Raw genomic sequence first — 21,622 nt, forward strand, 5'->3', positions numbered from 1 at the left:
ATTAAAATAATCATGATTAATTGCAATTTTAATTGCACTATTAATAGAATGTATTATTTTGGATGTGTTTCTACATTTTTCAAATACATTAATTTCCTTTACAACACAAGACAGTGTAGAGTGCTCACTATATTTTTATTACAAATATTTATACTGTAAAAATGATAAAGTATTTTTCAGTTCACCATCTACAAAGTACTGTAGTACAATCTCTAACTTGTGAAAATGCAACTTACAGATCTAAATTTTTTTGGCTGTCGTCACTGCACTAAAAAGACCCAAAACAATGTAAAATTTTGGGGCAAGGTGGGCAAGATTTGGCTTGTGGACACCTTACTTCTTGTGAGCGCCCTGCCCCAATCCTCAGCTCCTATTGGCCAGAAAAACAGCCAATAGGAGCTGAGAGAGTGGCCTTGGGGAGAGGAACAGTGCAAGCCTCACCCCCTCCTAGAGCTGAGAGCCACATAGAGGGAACATCCTGCAACTCTAAGTGATCTGGGGCTGCAGCAGGCAGGGAGCCCCACCTGCCTTGGTGCTGCAGGCCAGGAAACACTTAGGTAAGCACCTCCCCACCAAAGCCTGCCTCTGGCATCCCTGCCCCTCCATCCGAACTCCCTCCCCCAGGTCACCATTCAAATCTTCTGCACCCCTTTCCCAGCTCACAACTCCCTCCCAGATCCCATACCCCCTTCTATTCTCCTCCCCCAGGCCAGAATCTTCTCTTGCACCCATACTCTTTTCCTTTCCGACCCAGGTCACAAACCCCCTCCTTCACCCAAACTCCCTCTGACCTCAAAGTCTCTTGCACTCATCCCTTACCCCATGTGCCCTACCTCCATCAGAGATCCCCCCCCCCAACCAAAAATTATTGCCCATCTGTTTTAGAGTCCACACGTCCAGTCAGTCCTACTTGTTCAGCTAGTCAAGACAACAAAACACATTTGTTTACATTTACAAAAGATAATGTTGCCCACTGATGTACGTCATCTAAAAGTGACAAGCATTTTCATGGAACCGTTGTAGCCAGCATTGCGAGGTATTTGCATGACCTGAGATATATTAAACATTGTTTGCCCTTCCCCCTTCATACCTTGGTTACCATTTCAGAGGACAGGTTTCCATGCTGATTATGCTCATTAAACAAGGAATGCATTAATTAAATGTGACTGAACTGTTGGGGGAGAATTGTATGCCTCCATCTCAGTTTTACCTGCATTCTCCCATAGAATTCATGTGATAGTCTCACGTAAGCACAAAGCACATGTTTGATTTTAGAACACTCACCTTACAGATTTGACAAAACTAAAAAAAAGGTTCCCCTGTGAGATTTCTAAAGACAGCTACAGCACTCAACCCAAGGTTTAACTGAAGTACCTTCCAAAACCTAAGGGATGAGGATTGGATTTGCTTTCAGATGTCTTAAAAATAGCAGCACTGATACAGAAGCTACAGAACCCAAATCACCAAAATAGAAAATCAACCTTGTGGGTGTGGCATCTGACTCAGATTATGAAAATGAACATACATCTGACTGCACTACTGAGGATCATTCTTGAGCAGAGCCCATCATCAGCATGGACACGTCCTCTGGAATGGTGGTTGAAGCATAAAGGAACATTGAATCTTTTGCACATCTGGCACTTAAATATCTTGTGACAATGGCTATGGTAGTGCCATGCGAATGCCTGTTCTCACTTTCTAGTGACACTGTAAGCAAGAAAGAGTAGCACTATCTCCTGAAAATGTAAGTAAACTTATTTGTCTGAGCAATTGGCTGAAGGACTTAATGCATTTGTAGGTTCTGAATTTTAGTTTTATTTAATTCAGTTTTTTGTACATAATTCTACATTTAACTCCAACTTTGACAGATTGCACTATAGTATTTGTATGAAGTGAATTGAAAGAAATATTTCTTGATTTTTACAATGTAAATGTTTGTAATAAAAACATAAAATACTATACATTTTGTATTGTCTTGTAACAAATTAATATATTTGAAAATATAGAAAATGTCCACACATCTTTAAATAAACAATATTCTCTTGTTTAATGGGGTGATTAAACACGATTAATGTTTTTTAATTGCTTGGCAGCCCTAATCAAAAGCAGTATCTTCAACACCAGATTTACATCACAATAAACTCAGCTTTAGTCTACTTGGGTTCCTGCCACACTTGAAAGAAAAGAAACATCTTAATGTCCTTAGTCTAGCATGATACTAAAAACAAAACTATCTGAAATAATCTACGGTGTGAGGGAGAAACAATCAATCGGTCTTTATTTTGTTAAATCACTTAAATATACAATAATTTGCAATATAAAACCCTTGTTAAAACAATTTAAATTGTATTCTTTAAATGTAAACAATTACCATTTTGTGCAATAAGTGCGAACTGATGAATTAAGTAAAACTTGATAAATATGATGATCAAAAGGGCACTGAAGTTCATTAGTACAGTAGGTTTTCTAAATAATTAAAAATATTTATTTTAAAGTCAAAATAAATAGTTGGTTGCTTCTTGGCATAATCTATTTGAAAAAAGAGAAGATGTTAGACAATACACACAAAAACTTGAATACAATTCACTATTTTCACATTTATCCAATTGTGCTTTTCACTTTTTGCTTTGCTCTAAAAAAAAGCTTATTTTACAGACAGCAATTAAACAATGTGATTACTTTGTGACAAATTTGAAAACTGATAATTGAACTTGCAGCTCTGAAGAATCCAACTAAGTTTAATTTTAAAATGATAAACCACAGTTAATCTCACATTTCTACCAGACAGGAGAGTCCAGAAGTTCCACTGATATTACAGGGATCATTTTGATTACAAGGACAGGGCAAATGCTTTGGAAAAAAAATTGTCTCCAAAATAACTGTACTGGTCCACTGTGCTTCTAGATCAATCAGAACACAAAATCCAACCTTTCATTCTCATAAAATTCTGATTACCATATTCTTTCATTTCTATTGCCACTTTACATTGGCTTTACATTAGCATCCATTGTAGGTTGGTAACCATAACAAAAATAAAATTGCAAACATTCTTTGTACCCTCTGGAAGTCCCTGCTTTCAAATGGCATCCAGCATTAAATAATCTGTGAGAAAGTGACTACTAAAATCATGCCAACAGAAGCAAAAGCAGAAAAGGGGAAGCAGGATGGCAAATAATTTTTTACAATTTTTGATCTCATGACATGCCAGAAAACAGACTGTTTTGCACAGTGTTAGAAAGCAGCATGTTCAGTTTCTATTGGTATAAAATAATTTTTATAGAGCCCTAGTGGCTTGTGAGATCAGACCAGTCCAGAACATTAATGCATCAATCCCTGTATTACTCAAAGTGGACCTAAAACACAATATACAATGTGTTAAACTTTGTTGAAGTTGACAGTTATGACTCTTATTTCAAGGGTTTATAAATCACAGTTAAATAGTGAAATGTGGCTTGTCCTTCTTGGCATAGACACTAAGGCAGATACTGACCTTTATTTATGCCAAGACCCTAAATCAGTGGTCCCCAACGCGGTGCCCGCGGGCGCCATGGCGCCCGCCGAGGCATTCGTGTGCGCCCACCGACAACCTGGGCCAGCCCCGGCCCACGGGAGGCGCCGGCCCCAGGCGCGCGACACACAGCGGCGCTGGGTGCGCCGCGCTCAGGCAGCCCCAGCCCCGGGGCACATGCGGGCGCTCGGGCGCGCGATGCTCGAGCGGCGCTGGTGCCGGCCCCAGGCGCGTGGCTCGGGTGGCAGCGCCAGCCCCGGGCCCACAGCACAAGGCGCTCGGGCAGCCCCAGCCCCGCCCCTAGGGCACACGCCAGCGCCGGGTGCAAGGGCATCCCAGTCCCCCGGGCGCCCAGCGCGTGAGTGGCCCCTACCTCCCGGGAGCCCAGCACGTGAGTGGCCCCTACCTCCCGGGCGTCCGGGAGCCTCTAAAGGTTGGGGAACACTGCCCTAAATGGACAAGACAAAGTTTAAAAATGTAAAATACAAAAACAAAAAAGCACCTCTGAAAAGTATGTTAATTTGCCGATCACACATTTTAACTCACAGATTAGTTTTACAATATTTAAGTTTGAAGAAACAGAACGAATAATATTTTATTAGTGATACCAAAATCTCCCCGTAATTTTCAATGTACACTTTTTCCAGAGTGGTCATAGTTGAGGTAAAAAGAGAACAAATATACAGATGTTTGTGATACAATAACATTTCATAAGCGGTTTTGAATTTCAAGTATCAATTCAGATGCCTTATTTTCAAGTGCCTTCTCACATTTTATCTTCAAAAGTGTTCAAAATGTAATTGACACAGTTCCCTCCAAACTATAATGCGACTGATTCCATTTGCAAAAGTAACAGGTACCAAAGGCTGCTTGTCAGTCTTGATCTAAATACTTTAAGAGAAGCATTTCTGCAGGTGATTGCAAGGAACAGGCAGATTCTGCATCCAGTATCTTGGGACTGTTTATCCTTACTGTAAAAGGAAAAGAAAAAAAAAAAACTTTAACTGGAAGAATTTGATAATGGGATAAACATGCATTATACAACTTCTAAGATTAGATTAACCATAAAGGTCCAGTATCAAGTTTCAATATCTTAAAACACAGAAAGAACAATACATAAAGTCCAACGGTTCTTGTAAACTTGGCTAGTCAAATCTGACATGTTGTCCTTGCCAGTTTGCACCACTAACAATGAAAACTAACAACTGCAAGCTTAATAGATATTCCACAGAAAATGTATTTCCAATGTTGAAAAATTATTCTGGAAGCTTTGATAGAAAAAATATTGAGAAATATTCTCTCATTGAGCCTCTTCACATTTTCTAATTATGGTTTGAATCTATACAGCAACAGCCACTGTTTGTTTTCCTGAATCATCAAGTCTCGATTTTTTCCCCCCGAGACAGTAGGACTATAGCAGCATTTTGTATAACATCTTTCATGCAAACTTTCACAGGAGTACAGGATCTTTCGAAAAAGGGTTTTATTTTTGATTGATCCCATCTAAACAGCGATTTTCTTTCGAAAAGCCCCTTTTCGAAAAAAGCCGCAGCCACCATAGTGCAAATGAACCATGGGAAATTTAAATCCCGGCTTCATTTGCAATTTCAAAGTGTCTAATTTACATCCCTTTTTCGAGAAAAGGGATGTAGTTTAAACATACCCCAGGAGGATAAAACATGTAAAAGTTTTAAGGCTCCTTTATGTTGCCAGAGTAATGTAAAGGAGTCCTATGCAGGACTGTAAGTTAATCCTCAACTAGGAATATCCATGTGCTCTCTCACTTTCTTCCTGTGCCAAAGGAGCACAATAGGGTTAGATTACAGCTCAGGATTTTTTTTTTACTTGCCCATTAAAAAAGTTCACTCAGTTCTACTTGTTCAGACAATCACTCCAACAAGCAAGACTGTTTACACTTACGGGTGATAATGCTGCCCACTTCTTATTTACATGATTCTATGATGATGATGCGCGTTAAATAAATAATGTGTTAATTACAATTCTCCCTAATAAATTCAGTAAAAAATGTATGTCTCCTCCACTGTTTTACCTGCATTCTCCAGTATATTTCATGGTATAGCAGTCTTGGATGAGCACACAGCTCATATTGTTCATTTTAGGTATACCTGCACAGCAGGCTTGACAAAACAAAAAGAGGGTCCCAATTTGAGATTTCTAAAGATAGCTACAGCACTCGTCCCTCTCACATTTTGGATGCACTTTAGATTCTTAAAACTTGGGTTGAGATGTGGAACGTGCTTCCAAAAGTTTAATACGCAGAATTTTGCTGAAATTTAAAATATTTTGTGTGGACTATTTGATGTTTTGGTGTAGAATTTTCCTAGGAAAAGGCTTTGCCAACATCAGAACGTGAATTTTAAAATGAGGATTTTCAGTATCTTTTCCTTTATTTTATGCATCAAGTTTTTAATCTAATAATACTTGACAGAAAGGTCAAGTAAATTTGCTTTCTATAAATTCCTGGAAACAATCTGTCAAATCCATGAACTAGCAGGGAGTGGTATAAAGGATGGCTAGAAGGAAACAGACAAATATATAATTCCATACATTTCCTACCTTAGTTTTGAAAAGCTGAGATTTGTTCTGAGCCTCATAAGAATGTACATTATTGTCTCTGCAACTGTTCTCAGCTCCAACTGTATCCATAATACTGCTTCCACATGTCTGTGTATGATAGCCACTGTCCACCTAGGAACAAAAGCCAGGAATTAAAATCCTATTTACTTAATTCCAGATAAAGCTTCCCTATTTCTTGTGTATTACTTAATTTAGATCTAGAAGGCACATTCTTCATAAATTAAGTTTATAAAAACAGAATGATAATCCTTTCATACAAATTGTACATACACGTGATAAAAATATGAACCACTGAAATATAGCCACATTTAAAATGGATATCTGGTAACTGTTTATCAATGCATGCTTAGTTGCTTCTCTATTCATTATCCAACTGAAACTTCAGGGAAAGTCCAATAGGCAATCTGGAAATACTTGTATGTTCAAGTACACACCTGTTGGATATTTAGTGGTCACAACTCAGAACTTTCAAATATTAAGGTATCAGCATTTTCAGCAGGACAGTCCTTACTAATATCATCACAGCGGAATTACCAACTTTACTACCTTCAGAAACCAGGACTTTTTTGAGGACCTCCTATCCAAAATGACTCGGCTACATGTGTGTGGCTTGCATATTTTATGAGTGAATATAACTGCAGGCTTAAATAAAATTGAAAATCTATTTATGACTTAAGAAACAAAAGAATGCTGCATTCTATAGTAATTTCATCAACTGCAAATTCATTCAGAACAAAAGAAGGCAGTAAATTGGTCGACCAGAATCAATACTAGTTTGGGATTAATCCAAATTTACTATTGTGGTAGCATAAGAAATATTTCCTTGAAACTAATTATTTAAATAAAACAAAAACCCTTACCTGAATACTACTGCTGTCACAAGGAATTACACTGCTTTCTGCAAGAGGCGATATGCACATGTGAGAGCTTTCAATACTGAAAGTAATTCCAGTCATGAAGCTGGTCATTGGCATACTGCTATTACCAACACATTCCTTAACCCAGGCGTTCTCATCTGACACCTCAACTGTATCAACCATATCAACAGTATTATTTTCCTTTAAACCTTCTATATCCTGCAATGATGCTAGTCCTTGTTCACAAGCTTCAGAGTGATCTGGTGAAATAGATACAGTTGCCACAACAACATGTGTGCCATGTGCAAAAGAATCACCATCCTGCTGCCGTAAATTTACTCCAGTGTCCATCTGTGGTAACAGAACTTCAGCAGGTGGGGCATTCTCTTTGTCTTCTGCCTCGTTGTTGTGATTTTCAAGGGTAAATGGTATCCTAATGAGTGACGTTTGATACTGTGCAGTCCCTCTGCAAGCGCCAAGTCTCATAGGAGAGCAATTTTTAATTGGAGAACAACCATCGATGTAAGGACTTCTAGTACTTGAGGGTGTCATTCTGTTTGACACTGGTGCAGAAGGAACATCAGGAGAGCGAAACGTCAACTTTCTTTGTTCTGTGCATAGTAAAAACAGAATAATTAATTCATATAAAATGGAGGAAAAGCTAACAGTCTAGGACAAGAAATCACTAGAACAGTTACAGCCACACTAGGTTGTGACTGAATATCATCTCCTGGTACTAAAGCCATCAATCAGACAAACACACACATTGTGTTTCATACTTTGAAATCCTTTAATTCTGCTTACTCAAAGATTTGCTCTCTCTGAATGGCTCTGCTACAGCAGAGGCCACGTTTTCAAATGGCAGTACCAAACTGTCAAAATGAACAGCCCTCATCCCAAAATCTTGCAGTCCAATAACAAACTTCACAATAGGCAAGTACAGTAAAACTCCAATGGTCCGGCACTCCTGATTGTCCGGCACCATCAGGAACCCGGAAGTGCTCCGGGCAGCCAGACCATTGGAGCTGCTCTGTCCCCAGCTTCCCCAATTCAGCTGCTGCTAAAACTGACCAGCGGCTGAATCGGGGAAGCCAGGGGCAGAGCAGCTGGAGTGCTGATGGGTAGGTCCTGTAGCGCTGCCCCTTGGGGCTGTGGGACCAACCCGGCAGCACCCCAGCTGTCCCCATTCAGCAGCTGCTGAAACTGACCAGCGGCTGACTCCAGGAAGCTCTGGGCAGAGCAGCTCTGCCCTGGGCTTCCTGGAGTCAGCCGCTGATCAGTATCAGCAGCGGTTGACATGGGGACACCTGGGGCAGAGAAGCTGGGGCGCTGTGGGGTTAGTACAGTAGCGCCGAGGACCAACCAGGCAGCACTCCAGCTGCTCTGCTGCAGGCATCCCCGATTCAGCCGCTGCTGAAACTGACCAGAAGCGGCTGAATCAGGGACGCCTGGGGCAGAGTCGGACTATCGGAAGGGGGGGCTATGAGGGGTCTGGGGTGGCATCCTTCCCACCCCAGACATCTCATAGCCCCCCCCTTCTGATAATCCAGCACCCCCTGGGTCCTAAAGGTGCCGGATTATCGGAAGTTTACTGTACTGTAGATTCTGCAGAACACATTGAAGTCCGATAATTTCATTCTCAAAAAACTTTGTAGAACTACACAATCAAAGTAAAGTAGAAAGTAGCTATTCTTTATACAGGTTGAACCTCTCTTGCCTGGCACCCTTGGGAGCTGACCAGTGCTGAACCAGAGAATTTGCCAAACTACGGGAGGTCAACATTGTCTAACATAGGAGCAATAATTTTTTATGGGGAGGGGGACACTCCACGATTTGGGAAAGTGGTCAAGGGCTGCACTCTTTCATAATATTAATGTAGGAGGTGTGGGGTCTGGGATGGAAGCTGGGTGCAGAAGGGAGCTTGAGGTAAGGAACTGGGATGCAGGAGAGTGTGTGGGGTCTGAGAGGGAGTTTGGGTGAAGGAGGCGGTTGTGACCTGAGGCACTGCACTGGGGTGCAGAGGTTTGGGTTGTGACCTAAAGCAGTAGATTGGGTACAGTGTCTCGGAGGGGATATGGGTTCAGGAAAGGAACAGAGGGTTTGGCTTACATAGGGTAGGGGAGTAGGAGTGGGGGGAGAGAGGACTGGGGGGGAGGGAGGAGCTGGGGTGCCAGAGGCAGGCACTGGCTGGGAAACTTACCTGGGTGATTACCAGCCAGCAGCCCAGCAAGGTTCTCAAGCAGCCTCCCTACCTGCCCCGCCCCTGCTCACGCTGCAGGAGCCATGTGCATTGATGAATAATAACCTGGGGGGGAGGAAGAATGGTGTTTTCCCTCCCACTCGCCAGAAATTGATCAATGGGATTATGCTGGGGGCAGAAGCAGTGCATGAAGCACCACTCCCTGCGCCCCTTGGCATCTCATGCTGCCCCCACCCCCAGTAGCTCCCACTGGCTGGTTTCTACCAGTAGCAACTACCTGTTTGCAGGACAGGCAGCATGTGAAGTGCCCCTCCTCTCTCACCCCCCCAGGCTCACAGCATTCAGTTCAGAGCAATAAACATGGCCCCTGCAGCTGCCCTGAGCATGTACAGGGGTGAAAAAAGTCTCCCAGGAAAGGTCTCTCTCTGGCATTCCAGCCCTGCCCTTCCCCAACCCTCTGCCCCCTTACCCCATATAACTCAAACTTTCTACACCCCTGCTCCAGCCCCCATACATGTTCCCAGAGAATGCATCCCCTCCTAGACCTTGCATCCCAATCCACTATCCCTGGTCACAGCCCAAATACCTGCACCCCCTCCTGCACTTCTGACCCAGGTCACCCCTCCCAGTCCGTCACTCCAGCTCATGATCCCCTATTTCACCCAAATTCCCTCTTGGATCCCACACCTGAATCCCTTACCGCAAGCTCCCTTCTGCACCCAACATCCATCCTAGACTCCCTTTAATATAATAAAAGAGTGCAGCCCTTGGCCACATACCAAATTCTTGGAGTGGCCATCATCAAAAATGATTGCCCACTCCCATGTTAATGGCTTATGGTAAGAAGAAGAAAAGAAAAAAAAAAAAAGAAAGATTCTTCTAAAATTTGTTTGAGTGTTGCAGCTATCTTAATGATTTTTTAAAAGCCTGTGTTACTAATTAATACATGGTAAACTGTACAGTATTGCATTAAGGCGAGATCTTTGTTATCTGGTAGAGTTCTGGCTCTTATGAGTCAGAGGTAGCAAGTACTAGGTGTGATGCTCACTGTTTTGTAGGATGACACCTTACTTGCAATATCTTTGAAACATACATCTGTCTGTTAGAAAGAATGATGATGCATATACTCCAAGGTCTCAGAGGCATAGCCATGGTAGTCTGTAGTTAAAAAAAACTTAAACAACAATAATCCTGTAACATCTTAGACTAACAAAAAATAGATAAATAGTATCATGAGGTTTTCATGGGCACAACCCACTTCTTCAGCCAAGGGTAGTGTCAATTTTCTGTTTATTCGATTTCACATTAAATAATCATAAGCATTGCTCCTTGTTAGTTATCCCTTGTTTTAATATATTTTCCTCACACACCTATGGAATATTTATATTCTTTATATCTACAGTTTGTGTTTGTACTGGTGGGTGCACATCCATACACTACCACAATATTGGTGTTGCACATAAGAAATGTCAACCCGCCCAAGGATGGAAAATCTTAGAGGGAACACTGTTGCCAACACTTTCTCTGGTTACTGGTCTCCGAGAAGATATTTAGGGTACATCTACACAGCAGAACTAAAGTCAAATTAAGCTATGCACCTTCAGTTATGTCAACTGCATAGCTTAAGTCGAAATAGCTTAATTTGGCTTTTGGTGCTGTCCAGACTTCCCTTACTCTTCGTGAAATGAGAGTTACAGGAGTCGGAGTAAGAAGTCCTCCAACTCAACATTATTAAGAAATAATGACTTGCTGTGTAGACACACATTTTGTTATCTTGATATAATGTCAGTTATTCCGAAATAACGCTGCTGTGCAGACAGACCCTTAGGAGTAAATTAGACCAGAAGAGCATACAACACAGAACCAGGCCTTGTGGCTGTAAACAAACTGTATGGAACCACAAGAAAATGAACCACACCCACAATAAGCAGACATCCAGCTACCTAAAATCATGCCGGACCACAGATGTTGGTCCAGAGAGGTTCAACCAGTACATAGCTTTGCCAAAGTAACTCAGCAGGTTCTGACTGAATCAGCTATGCAAACAGATTAAGCTTTTACAGAACACAGACTACCCAAAGCTGCCAAACTGCAATGAATTACAAAAAGTCTGATATGGATAAGCATGCACTAGGTTTCTAAACTAATTAATTAATCAAATTAGTTGAAACACAGTTTTAGCATCTTAAATTTGAGCCTAAGATTAAGTTGAAATTAGTTTTCACACTAGGTAATTCTGGTCAGGTAAACATTTCAAAAATTTACATTGATGACACTTTACTGCTAAATGTGCCATATTAAATGAGACTACCCACTAACTGCCTGTAAATTGATCATTTTTTCATCAAAAGACACAAAAGCTGCATGAAAGGAGACTGTATGTACCATCAAAACCATACCTGACAATGGTGTTTTTCTTATCTGAAAAGCAATTGGAGAAAAAGTGGGGGAAGCAATATTTGCAGGGGACCTCTCTGGAAACGTGGGACTGGTAATGCTTCCCAGACTGTATGCCCTTGTACCTCCCTGAATGGGACTGGAGGAAAACTGACCCTTTAACAACAAAGAGTAAGAGTTAGCTTTTACATAATGTAAATTTATGGACTGATGAACATGCTTGAATGTTCCATTTGAAATTCTTCAACTTTTATAATGCTTCATAAGAAATCCAATGCTTCCAAAAAAAGATAGTAATTAAGACTATGTTATCAATCATAACATAGTATAATAGAAGTCACACTACTGAATAAAGAATTTTCCTAATGAACAGCCAAAACACTGTTTATTATTTTTATTATGGTTATACCTACAATATTTCATTTCCCAATTGGTAGAGACCTCAAAGCAGAATGTCATGTTGTTTCCAATGCAGTGACAGCTGAGTAGCACGCACACTGCCATTGTTGGCTATTTTAAAGGAAACCACACAATCTGAAGAACATAACTTTGATGTCAGCCAAAACAGATAAGCTACACTCTTATCTCAAACCAAATCCGAAGTAGGAAATCTTTGCTGTCATAGATATAACCAGTATATTATATTGGCAAAGCACTAATTGTACCAGGGCTTGGTGCAAAACTGTGTTTTTGCCAAAATAGCTTATTCTAGCCTCCCTACCAAAATTATGGTCTACTGGTAAAAGCAGAGTTTTGGAGGTATTTCCGCACCTACTCTCAGCATTTTTGCCAATGCAACTATCGAAGACCTGCTGGGGCTCTTGTACATTTCAAAAGCAGAATCACAGCAGAAGAGGCATGAGCGGAGCCTGCTTCAGTCCCTGCTCATGCTGTTTCCCGCTGCGCCTCTACACCCCCTATGGAGATGATGCTAGGGGGAAGTGGCTTTTAAGCTAGCTCCACCCAGCACTGGCTCCTGCTCTTGCTTCTTCCCTTGCTGCCTCTGATAGAGGCAGCAAGAAGGGGGAAGCGACTAGTCGACTATTGCTTACATCCCTGGTCTGCACTGAAAATTCCCCGGATGCTTTAAAAGCCAAGTTGTTTGAAACAGTAGAATGCTAAAGCACACTAGGGAACACTACAATGAAATTACTCATTACAATATGCACAACGAGAAAGCCCCAAATTCCCCTTCTATATTTTATACTGTCCATATACAACTCCACTATTGCTACAAATAATCCCCTTGAGAACAGAAGCCTTAAAGTTTACCTAAAAAAAACCCTGCTTTTCTTTTTAAAATCATGTTTTGCATACTTTCCCTTCAAATACTATGACTTTTTCTCGTAGTGTAGATTCTTGGTCTTAACACCATTCCTTACTTACTTCAGTGGTACAGACTATTCAAAAGTGGCACTTGAGCTAGTGACAACAGATCAGATACACTCAGAAGTGGTTCTGCTGCTTTAAGGATTTTGTGTGTGCCAGCCAAATCAATACAAACACAAAAAAAGTGAAAAGGCTTCTTACTGAACTAGATGTTTCTAGAGGGCTCCTGCACCGGGCTGGAGAGATATCTATTGAACATAGCACTCCAAGTGATGGTTGTGGATTACTACAAGGGCTTTGTGGAGAAAGAGATAAACACTCAGATACACTTCCATTCTCATCTAAAAACAGCTTTCTTCTCAGTGATGAGGAGCTTAGGCTTTCCTGAGACTGGTCTGCAAATTCTTCTGTTCTAAAATATTCACCTAAAGAAAAAATAAAAAAAAATGTTTGCAAGTTATTTAGCCAATCTTGTCTTATTTCTCCAATCTAAAGAAAAATATAGGGGAAAAAAAAGGACAAGAACCTTACCAGGCGGCCCACAGGTTGGATGGCTTGGTGGGCCAGATACAGCTGGTATCTTACTGCCCCTTATCTAGACCATCCCTGAGAGGTAGCTGCCCAAACTGCTCTGAAAAAACTCCAATAAGGGTATTTCCACATCCTTCCTAGGCAAGCTATTTAAATGCTTAGCTACCCAGACAGGAAGTCTTTCCAATGTACAACCTAAACCTTCCTGGCTGCAATGTAAGCCCATTGTTTCTTGTCCTATCTTCAGAGGCTGACAAGAACAATCTGTCTCCCTCGCCCCTCTAAGAACCTTTTATGTACCTGAAAACTTACATCCTTTTTCAGTCTTCGAGAGTAAAACACCCAATCTATTTTTCCCCAATCTCTCCTGAAAGGTCATGTTTCCTAGACCTTTAAATAATTTTTGCTGCTACTCTCTGGCCTTTTCCCAATTCGTCCACATCTTTCCTGAAATGGTGCACTCACAAATGGACACAATACTCCAGTGCAGAGTAAACCAGAACAATTACTTGTCATTTCTTGCTTACAACTTTCTGCTAATACATCCCAAAATGATGTTGCTTTTTTGGCAATAGCGTTACACTGTTGACTCACATTTAGCTTCTGATCCACTATGACCCCTACATCCCTTTCTGCTGGACTCCTTCCTAGACAGTCATTTCCCATTTGTATATGTGCAATTGCTTGTTTCTTTCTAAGTGGAGTATTTTGCATTTGTCCTTACTGAATATTACCCTATTTACCTCAGATTAGAGATGTAATAGTGTAGTCTTTTAAATGATTAACTGCAAATGAACCAGACTGTCTGCTCACCAGCAACTAAATTACTGTTCATGTACCACAGAAGATGTAGCTCCCAGGACCCAGCACAAGCCGGGTCTGAGCCAGTCTGCCTACCCACCAGCTCCTAAAATACTTAGTGCACAGCTGCAAGGAGGGTAGTTGCCAGATTCTACACAAGCTGGGACTAAGTGCTTGCAGTGCAAACCCTTATTGATTATTCACGTAGTCAACAACATTTTTGTCAACTGCACGATTAACAAATTACACATTTCTTAACATCACTACCTCAGACCATTTCTCCAGATCATTTTGAATTTTAATCCTGTTCTCCAAAGCACATGCAACTCCTTTCAGCTTGTTGTTGTCCACAAACTAGGGATCCAGGACCGATCCCTAGGAGACCTCTTCTCAATATGCCCTTCCATCTTGACTATGAACCACTGATAAATCCTCTCTGAGAATAGTTTTCCAATCAGTTATGCATCCACTTTATAGTAGCTCCTTCTACATTGTATTTCCCGACTTTGTTTATCAGAAGGTCAGGTGAGAGAGTATCAAAAGTCTTACTAGAACACCTACCACTTCTCGCCTATCTTCAAGGTTTATTACTCGGTCTAAGAAAATTAAGTTGATTTGACATTTGTTCTTGACAAATCCATCCTATTGCATATCACCTCGTTTCCAAAGTGACTGCTTATTTGCTCCATTATCTTTCTGGGTACTGAAGTTAAGCTAGCTGGTCTGTAATTCCCAGATTGCTTTCATTCCCTTTGTTTGCCTTTTCCAAGTCCTCTCAAATATCTCTTGTCTTCCATGCTCTGAACCACTCCAGTATCATCGTCCTCTCTCTCTACATCCCTACTTTTCTCAAAGGGAAGTAAAGAGTTAACCAGTTACCCAGTAAGCATGCAACTTACTGGCATGCTTACCAGGATAACCAGTTAACTTAGCGGCACAGCGGGCCTGGCCCAGAGCAGACCTCCCCTCCAGTAGGATCACAATTAACCTATTAAACATTTTTAACCAGAACTTTACATCTCTAGAGAAAACATGAATGATTATTATGTGGCAGAATGCAAATTCTCATCACCTCACTCAAGAAAAGCTGCACAGGCAAGAAATACCCAGCCAGGAGGCTGGAAACTCTTCTGAATGGAAAACTGTCTAACAAAACTGTCATTAAAGATGCAATCAATATTTTCCTTATTACCAATTTGTAATGCAATGCAGAGGTAGAGAAGGATAAAACTTAAGAGCCACTTTGTGGAGTTTTATCTGAGATAGAAAATGGTTTATCAGGTTCTCAAGAGAAAGAGATATAGGTCAGAGTTCAAAGAGAACTGTAGTTAAGAGATGGGAAGGAGTCATAAAACAGTAGTAGTGATAGAGTAATTTTATTTCCAGTAAGTTGAAAATTCTAAATACTCAATTTTGATTTCCACTTGGTTTCCAGTGTACTGTACCTCTGTGACATGACTGCATTTTGATACAATCATACAAAATATTGCTGCAACGACTTTTATATGTTTGCATCAAATCTTGTATAGTGTGCGCCAAGTGAGATGGGCTCTAGAAAACTAACTCACTAACTCTGTTTATAATAGTTATATGCATGTATCATTTTTGTATTTGAAGTTGATGAGTATTAACAGGGCTTGACAAATCAGTGAATCTACTTGCCCATGGCAAGTAGATTTCAGCCAGTTGCCCTGCTCACCAGCGGCGCGCGCATGCGCAATGCGGATCTTGTGCATGCACAGTGCGGGGCTGGCGAGTAGATTTCACCTCCGTTTGTCAGGCCCTGAGTATTAGCTATGTACGTATATTTCAAAATGTTTGCTTCCAGGAGATAAAAACAGGCTTCGCCCACCTACGGTGAAAGGGTGGCTAGTCAAGGGAATAGCAGTACTTCGCTGACAATGTTGCCAATCCACAACTGAGGAACTTTGCTGCGAACATTCAGACCAGCATATAAGCAACAATTTCTAAAGACTAAGTCATGCATGGACAGGTGACTTGCTCATGTGACAAACTCCATTTCATGAGTTACTTTCACATAAAGCAAACAATGGAATTCCCTTCATGTGGCAAGGGTATAAAGAGGGCCCTGGAGAGTTCCTCCATTATGACTTCATTCCAGCTCACCACTTTAGAAGCAGCTTTGCTATGAACTGAACCTAAAAGGACTGATACTCATCATCAGGGCTCGACAAACTGCAGCGAGAGCTACTAGTCAGACCAGCACTGCGCATGCGCGCAGCGCCGGTGAATGGGGCGCATGGAGTGACTGGCTGAAAAAACAGCAGTTTGTCGAGCCCAGCTCATCATAACAAAGGATGTATTCCAGAGACTAAAATTAACAGTTTAATCCATCTCTGCTACAAGTCTGCATCAGGAACTTCACAGTTGGTATATGTAATTTTTCCTTAAATAATTTTATTCTTAACCTTTTCTTTCTTTCTTTCATTAATAAACCTTTAGATTTTAGAGTCTAAAGGATTGGCACCGCATGCTTTTTTGGGTAAAATCTGAGGTATAAATTGACCTGGGAATGTGGCTGATCCTTTGGGATCGTAAGAACCTGTTCAGATTTGATGAGTTGAGCGGTTATGAAAATCAATGTAAGGTGTGGTACTTCTTGTAGCACAGGAGAATCTGGGAGTGTATAGGGAGTTGCTTGCATGCTTCTTGATGGCCAGTGTGACAAGCAGAAGTGTTCTTTGTAAGTGGCTTGGTGTCCTTTAGTGGAGGGCCCCCCGGTCTTGAGCTGTAACTAGCCCTATTTCTAAGCAATTCACCCTGATTTGACCTCTCACAGTGCCACCAGAAAACTGTTCAACCTTCATCCCCAATTAGGTTGCAAAACAGATTGCAGTACAGACATTCATATGTAAAGTACAACACATGACATACCTAATATTTTTTCTAAGTTAAAATCCACAGGCAAAGACAATATTGTCTGACAAGCAGCTGCAATGAATAAAAAACAATGCAATTAGACTACAGAAACTTCATCAAGTCGTGCAAGTAAAAGATTTAACTTTAAATCGTATTCAACACATAGCTAATTAAATTAGTGAAACATGAATTTGTTGTCATGAGGAAAACTTATTAGCACTGGGTTCCTGAACTGGCAATAATATAAAGGAGTAAATCAGGCTCAGAAATTCATGAAAAGGGTTGTTACACACAAGCTCTTTAAATGGTACTGTAAATACTTTGCTAACTTTAAGCACTAAGTTGTTCCGCTGAATAAGACTACTTGTGTTTAAAGTTAGGTGTGTGCTCAAGCACCCTTGTAGTACTAAGGCCAAACAAACTTGCTTTTAAAACGGGTTCAGTTAGCTTACATAAAAGATCTACATAAAAGATTCTTATTTCTTTGAGTGCACATTCGTTGTGTCATAGATACTATTTTATACCAACCATTGTTTTTTCCATGTTGCACGGTTAGCTGTCTTCCAATTGGGGAAATGCTATTTAAATCTATACCTGCAAAAAAACAAACCATGTAGACAAATTCAGTTAAAACTTAAAATTAAATTTTTCCCCATTCTGAAATATAACAATAAAGTGAAAATATTTAGATTGAATGTTTTGAGGAACATCTCAAAAATATTTAGTTATAATAAATATTGTAATACAGGCAGTCCCCGGGTTATGTACAAGATAGGGACTGTAGGTTTGTTCTTAAGTTGAATCTGTATGTAAGTCGGAACTGGTGTCCAGATTCAGCCGCTGCTGAAACTGATCAGTTTCAACAGTGGCTGAATCTGGACGCCAGTTCTGACTTACATACAGATTCAACTTAAGAACCCCAGGCATCCCCAAGTCAGCTGCTGCTGAAACTGATCAGCGGCTGATTCCAGGAAGCCCGGGGCAGGGGCTTCCTGTAGTCAGCCACTGGTCATTTTCAGCAGCTGCTGACTTGGGGACACCTGGGGCAGAGCAGCTGGGGTGCTGCTGGGTTGGTCCCGTGGCGCCCAGAGCGGCGCTACGGGACAAACCGGCAGCGCCCCAGCTGCTGTACCACAGGCGTCCGGAGAAAAGCCGCGGAGCACGGGGGCAGCGGGACAGCCCAGATGCGCCGAGGCTATCCTGCTGCCCTCAGGCTCCGTGGCTTTGCTCTGCTTTGCTCTGCTTTGCTCCCCGTCCCCCTGGTCTGCAGACCAGGGGGACGGGGAGCAAAGCGGCGGAGCACGCGGCCAACTCACATCCCAGACGCGTCTGGGCTGTCCGATGCCCGCGTGTTCCGCCGCATTGCTTCCTCTCCCTGGTCTGCTGGAAACCAGGGAGAGGAAGGGCCCCGTTCGTAACTGCGGATCCGACATAAGTCGGATCCGCGTAACTCGGGGACTGCCTGTATTTAGTTTACATAAAACAAAAAGATTATAAAATACCAGAGTATAAAATGAGTACATAATTTTTGCCACTAATTTTGGGATTTTTTTTTTAAATGAGAGAAAAGTGTCAGAGAGGCCAGAGAAAAGTTACATCTAGTTTTTCTAATCAGTTCACATTGTAACAAGTTTTCCATCAAAAAAAGAAATTCAACTGAAATCTAAAAAAATTTGCCAAATTTTTGTGAACTTTTTTTTGGGGGGTGAGGGTGGCACAAGTAGAAAACTTATGAGACTGTCGAAAGGTCACTTATGATATTTAGGGAGCAAAAAACTACAGTATTTCTTAGTAAATCTAAACGAAAAGATTTTGATCTTTATTAAAATGCTCAATTCCAGAAAATGTGATGGGCTCGATTAACTATCTATTCGATATTACTAGTCAATATAGTTATGCTTATTTTGGGAAAGAGAAAAAGACGCAAAAAAAGTAATTATTACAGTGAAATTTAAGTAACAACAATATAATTGAGACAAAGTATTACCAGATCAGATTTAGGATCAAGTGCACAGGAACAGTAAAAATCATAAAGCCTAAGGTATCAGGCAAAATCCTGGCCCCACTTAAGCGAGTTTGATTGCCTAGTTATGCTGTTTATAACATTTTAAAAAGTTAAGAATATACATATTAATCATGAAAATAGCTGATTTCTAAATTTATACTAAAAGAGATTTTTAGAGACCCACACAACTTACATTTAGTGGAATGAAACTGGGAAACTTGCTTCCCCCCTTCCTGATTAGTCCAAGGAGAGGGAACGATGAGACTTTTAGTGAAAAACTAGAGAAAAACATAACAATTGGATACTTCAAACATTAAGATTATCTGCTTAATTTTTTATATATGGGGCTCGCCATATGACAGCGAGCCCTACTCGCAAAGCCGCACTGTCTGGCGATCTGCACATGCGCAGATCGTTCTGCGCATGCACAGATCGCCCGAACCCGACTCTTCCGGGTTACAATCTACTCGCCACGGGCGAGTAGATTGTATTATTTGTCGTGTGTGTGTGTGTGTGTGTGTGTGTGTGTGTGTGTGTGTGTGTGTCCGTTGATAGCTTTCTAAATGCAGCCCAAAACACAATTCAAATTTAAAATAGCATAGTGGAAAGATTTTGAGAAACCATCAACTAGTACAGAAAGATCATTATTTTGAAGAGTCCCATCTTCTTCTAATTCCACTAGTGCACAGCCACATACCATGTCAGCGTTGACAAAATTTAACCTTTCTTCTCAGAGCTGTATGACACACTCAATGCTGGGGGCTAAAACAGGTCTCATTGCTCCAGCAGAAGTTAAGAGTGACTAGAGTTTAAGAGGTTCCATGTACTCTGCAGAAAGCCATAGCCAAGTTCTGAGTAGGATGTAAAATCCCATTGAATTGGTTAAATGCGACATTTAACTGGTTAACAGATTGAAGGATGAGCACCTCGGGCACGGTGGGGCACTTCAGCACTGCCTGTGATGTCCCCAGGCCTGCTCCAGACAACTGAAACAGCCCCTGTCCACAGTGATTCCCTCCATAAGACTGACCAGTCCCCTATCCACAGCAGGTGGGGAGCTGCTCCAGCCCTACCAGTTAACCTTTCACATCCCTAGTTCGGAGGCAATAAAGAGCAACAGAATGGAAACTAGTTTAATTTATGTTAAAATTATGAGTTTTATATTAATAAAATATGAATGGATAATTCAGTAGCGTCATTCGTCTATAACGGAGTTTTAGTCTCTTCACAAATTCAGTAAACCAGAGTTTTGGATCAACAATTCATGTGCTTAATAGAAGCATAAAGACAAAGTTGAAGATGAATAGATGGTGACTATTTTGACTTTTGACACCTTGGAAAACACAAAGGTTCATAGAAATAAGCATATTTATGGTACATTTCTGCTAAAAATGAACAGCACTTGGTCCTCAAATCATCACTGTAAGGTTTAGATTTTGAAAATATTCAAATATAAAAAAAACTGTCATATCCTGGATAAACAAAGGAGAAATTCCCCACCCCACCCAATCTAAGACAGACACAAAACAAATCCAAAAGAAACACTGAAGTAACTGATCTTCAAGATGTGCTGCCCATATATTCCATTTACAGTGCATATGTACTCAAGATGGGAGTCTCTTGGCCAGCAATATTCACTGTGACATGTACCACAAGTGTCCCCACTGCCCAAGCCAAGGACAAAGAGCAAAACACTACAACAGTGATTTTTTTCCTTTACAACCATGGAACTTGATAAATATAAGACTCCAAAGAAGAAGGCAAGGATGATAGGTTGTGAACCAGGTGGATGACATCTCAAATAATTCCAGATTCAGCACAGATAAGTACCTTTTATTTTCCCTTTGAATAACTTCCCATATACATACACAACTTGAAGATGACACTAAACTGCTCAAGAGATAGTTAGGACCAAAGCAGACTGTGAAGAGCTTCAAAAAAAGATCTCACCAAATTAAGGGACTGGACAACAAAACGACAAATGAATTTTAATTTTGATAAATGTAAAGTAATGCACACTGGAAAAAATACCATGAATTAGCAAATATAATCCGCGGGTTATCCATGTTTTTACCAACCATGCCTTGCCCCCCGCAGTATACATGGCCACATCCTGTGTAAGTTGATTTTTACTCATATTAAAAGACGACAAGACCAACATAAAAATCAGCCTTTTATGAAGGCAACAGAAGTCTCTGCGAGTTACGTACGTCCGCGGGTAATCGAATATATATATATATATATATATATATATATATATATTTTTACACACGATAGAAACACACAAGTAATACACGAGTGCTTGTTATATATGGACACGGGTTATATTTGCTAATTTACGGTAATCCCAACTATACATATGATATGATGGGGACTAATTTAGCTACAACTACTCAATAGAGAGATCTTGGAGTCATTGTGAATAGTTCTCTGAAAACATCCACTTAATGTGCAGCAGCCGTAAAAAAAGCAAACAGAATGTTAGGAATCATTTAAAAAGGGATAGAAAATAAGAC

At 40.9% G+C, this 21,622-nt stretch overlaps 1 protein-coding gene across 3 annotated transcripts in view; it reads right to left on the reverse strand.

Moving 5' to 3' along the window:
- Window positions 1–1,791: 1,791 nt before the first annotated feature.
- BORA (BORA aurora kinase A activator) overlaps window positions 1,792–21,622 on the reverse strand; it is a 41,695-nt gene continuing 21,864 nt past the window's right edge. For 2 of the 3 annotated variants that reach the window (XM_006129052.4, XM_006129053.4), the window contains exons 5-12: window positions 19,300–19,384; window positions 17,630–17,695; window positions 17,117–17,173; window positions 13,091–13,314; window positions 11,563–11,716; window positions 6,967–7,574; window positions 6,086–6,217; window positions 1,792–4,479 (exon numbers count right to left, since the gene is read on the reverse strand). In XM_006129052.4, coding sequence (XP_006129114.2) covers window positions 4,477–4,479; window positions 6,086–6,217; window positions 6,967–7,574; window positions 11,563–11,716; window positions 13,091–13,314; window positions 17,117–17,173; window positions 17,630–17,695; window positions 19,300–19,384 — 1,329 coding nt within the window. In that variant the 3' untranslated portion in view covers window positions 1,792–4,476. The remainder of the gene's footprint in view (window positions 4,480–6,085; window positions 6,218–6,966; window positions 7,575–11,562; window positions 11,717–13,090; window positions 13,315–17,116; window positions 17,174–17,629; window positions 17,696–19,299; window positions 19,385–21,622) is intronic. The other variant, XR_012900619.1, reaches the window with a different exon arrangement.

This window comes from Pelodiscus sinensis, chromosome 1 (genome assembly GCF_049634645.1).
Source record: "Pelodiscus sinensis isolate JC-2024 chromosome 1, ASM4963464v1, whole genome shotgun sequence".
In the NCBI taxonomy this organism is placed as follows: domain Eukaryota; kingdom Metazoa; phylum Chordata; order Testudines; family Trionychidae; genus Pelodiscus; species Pelodiscus sinensis.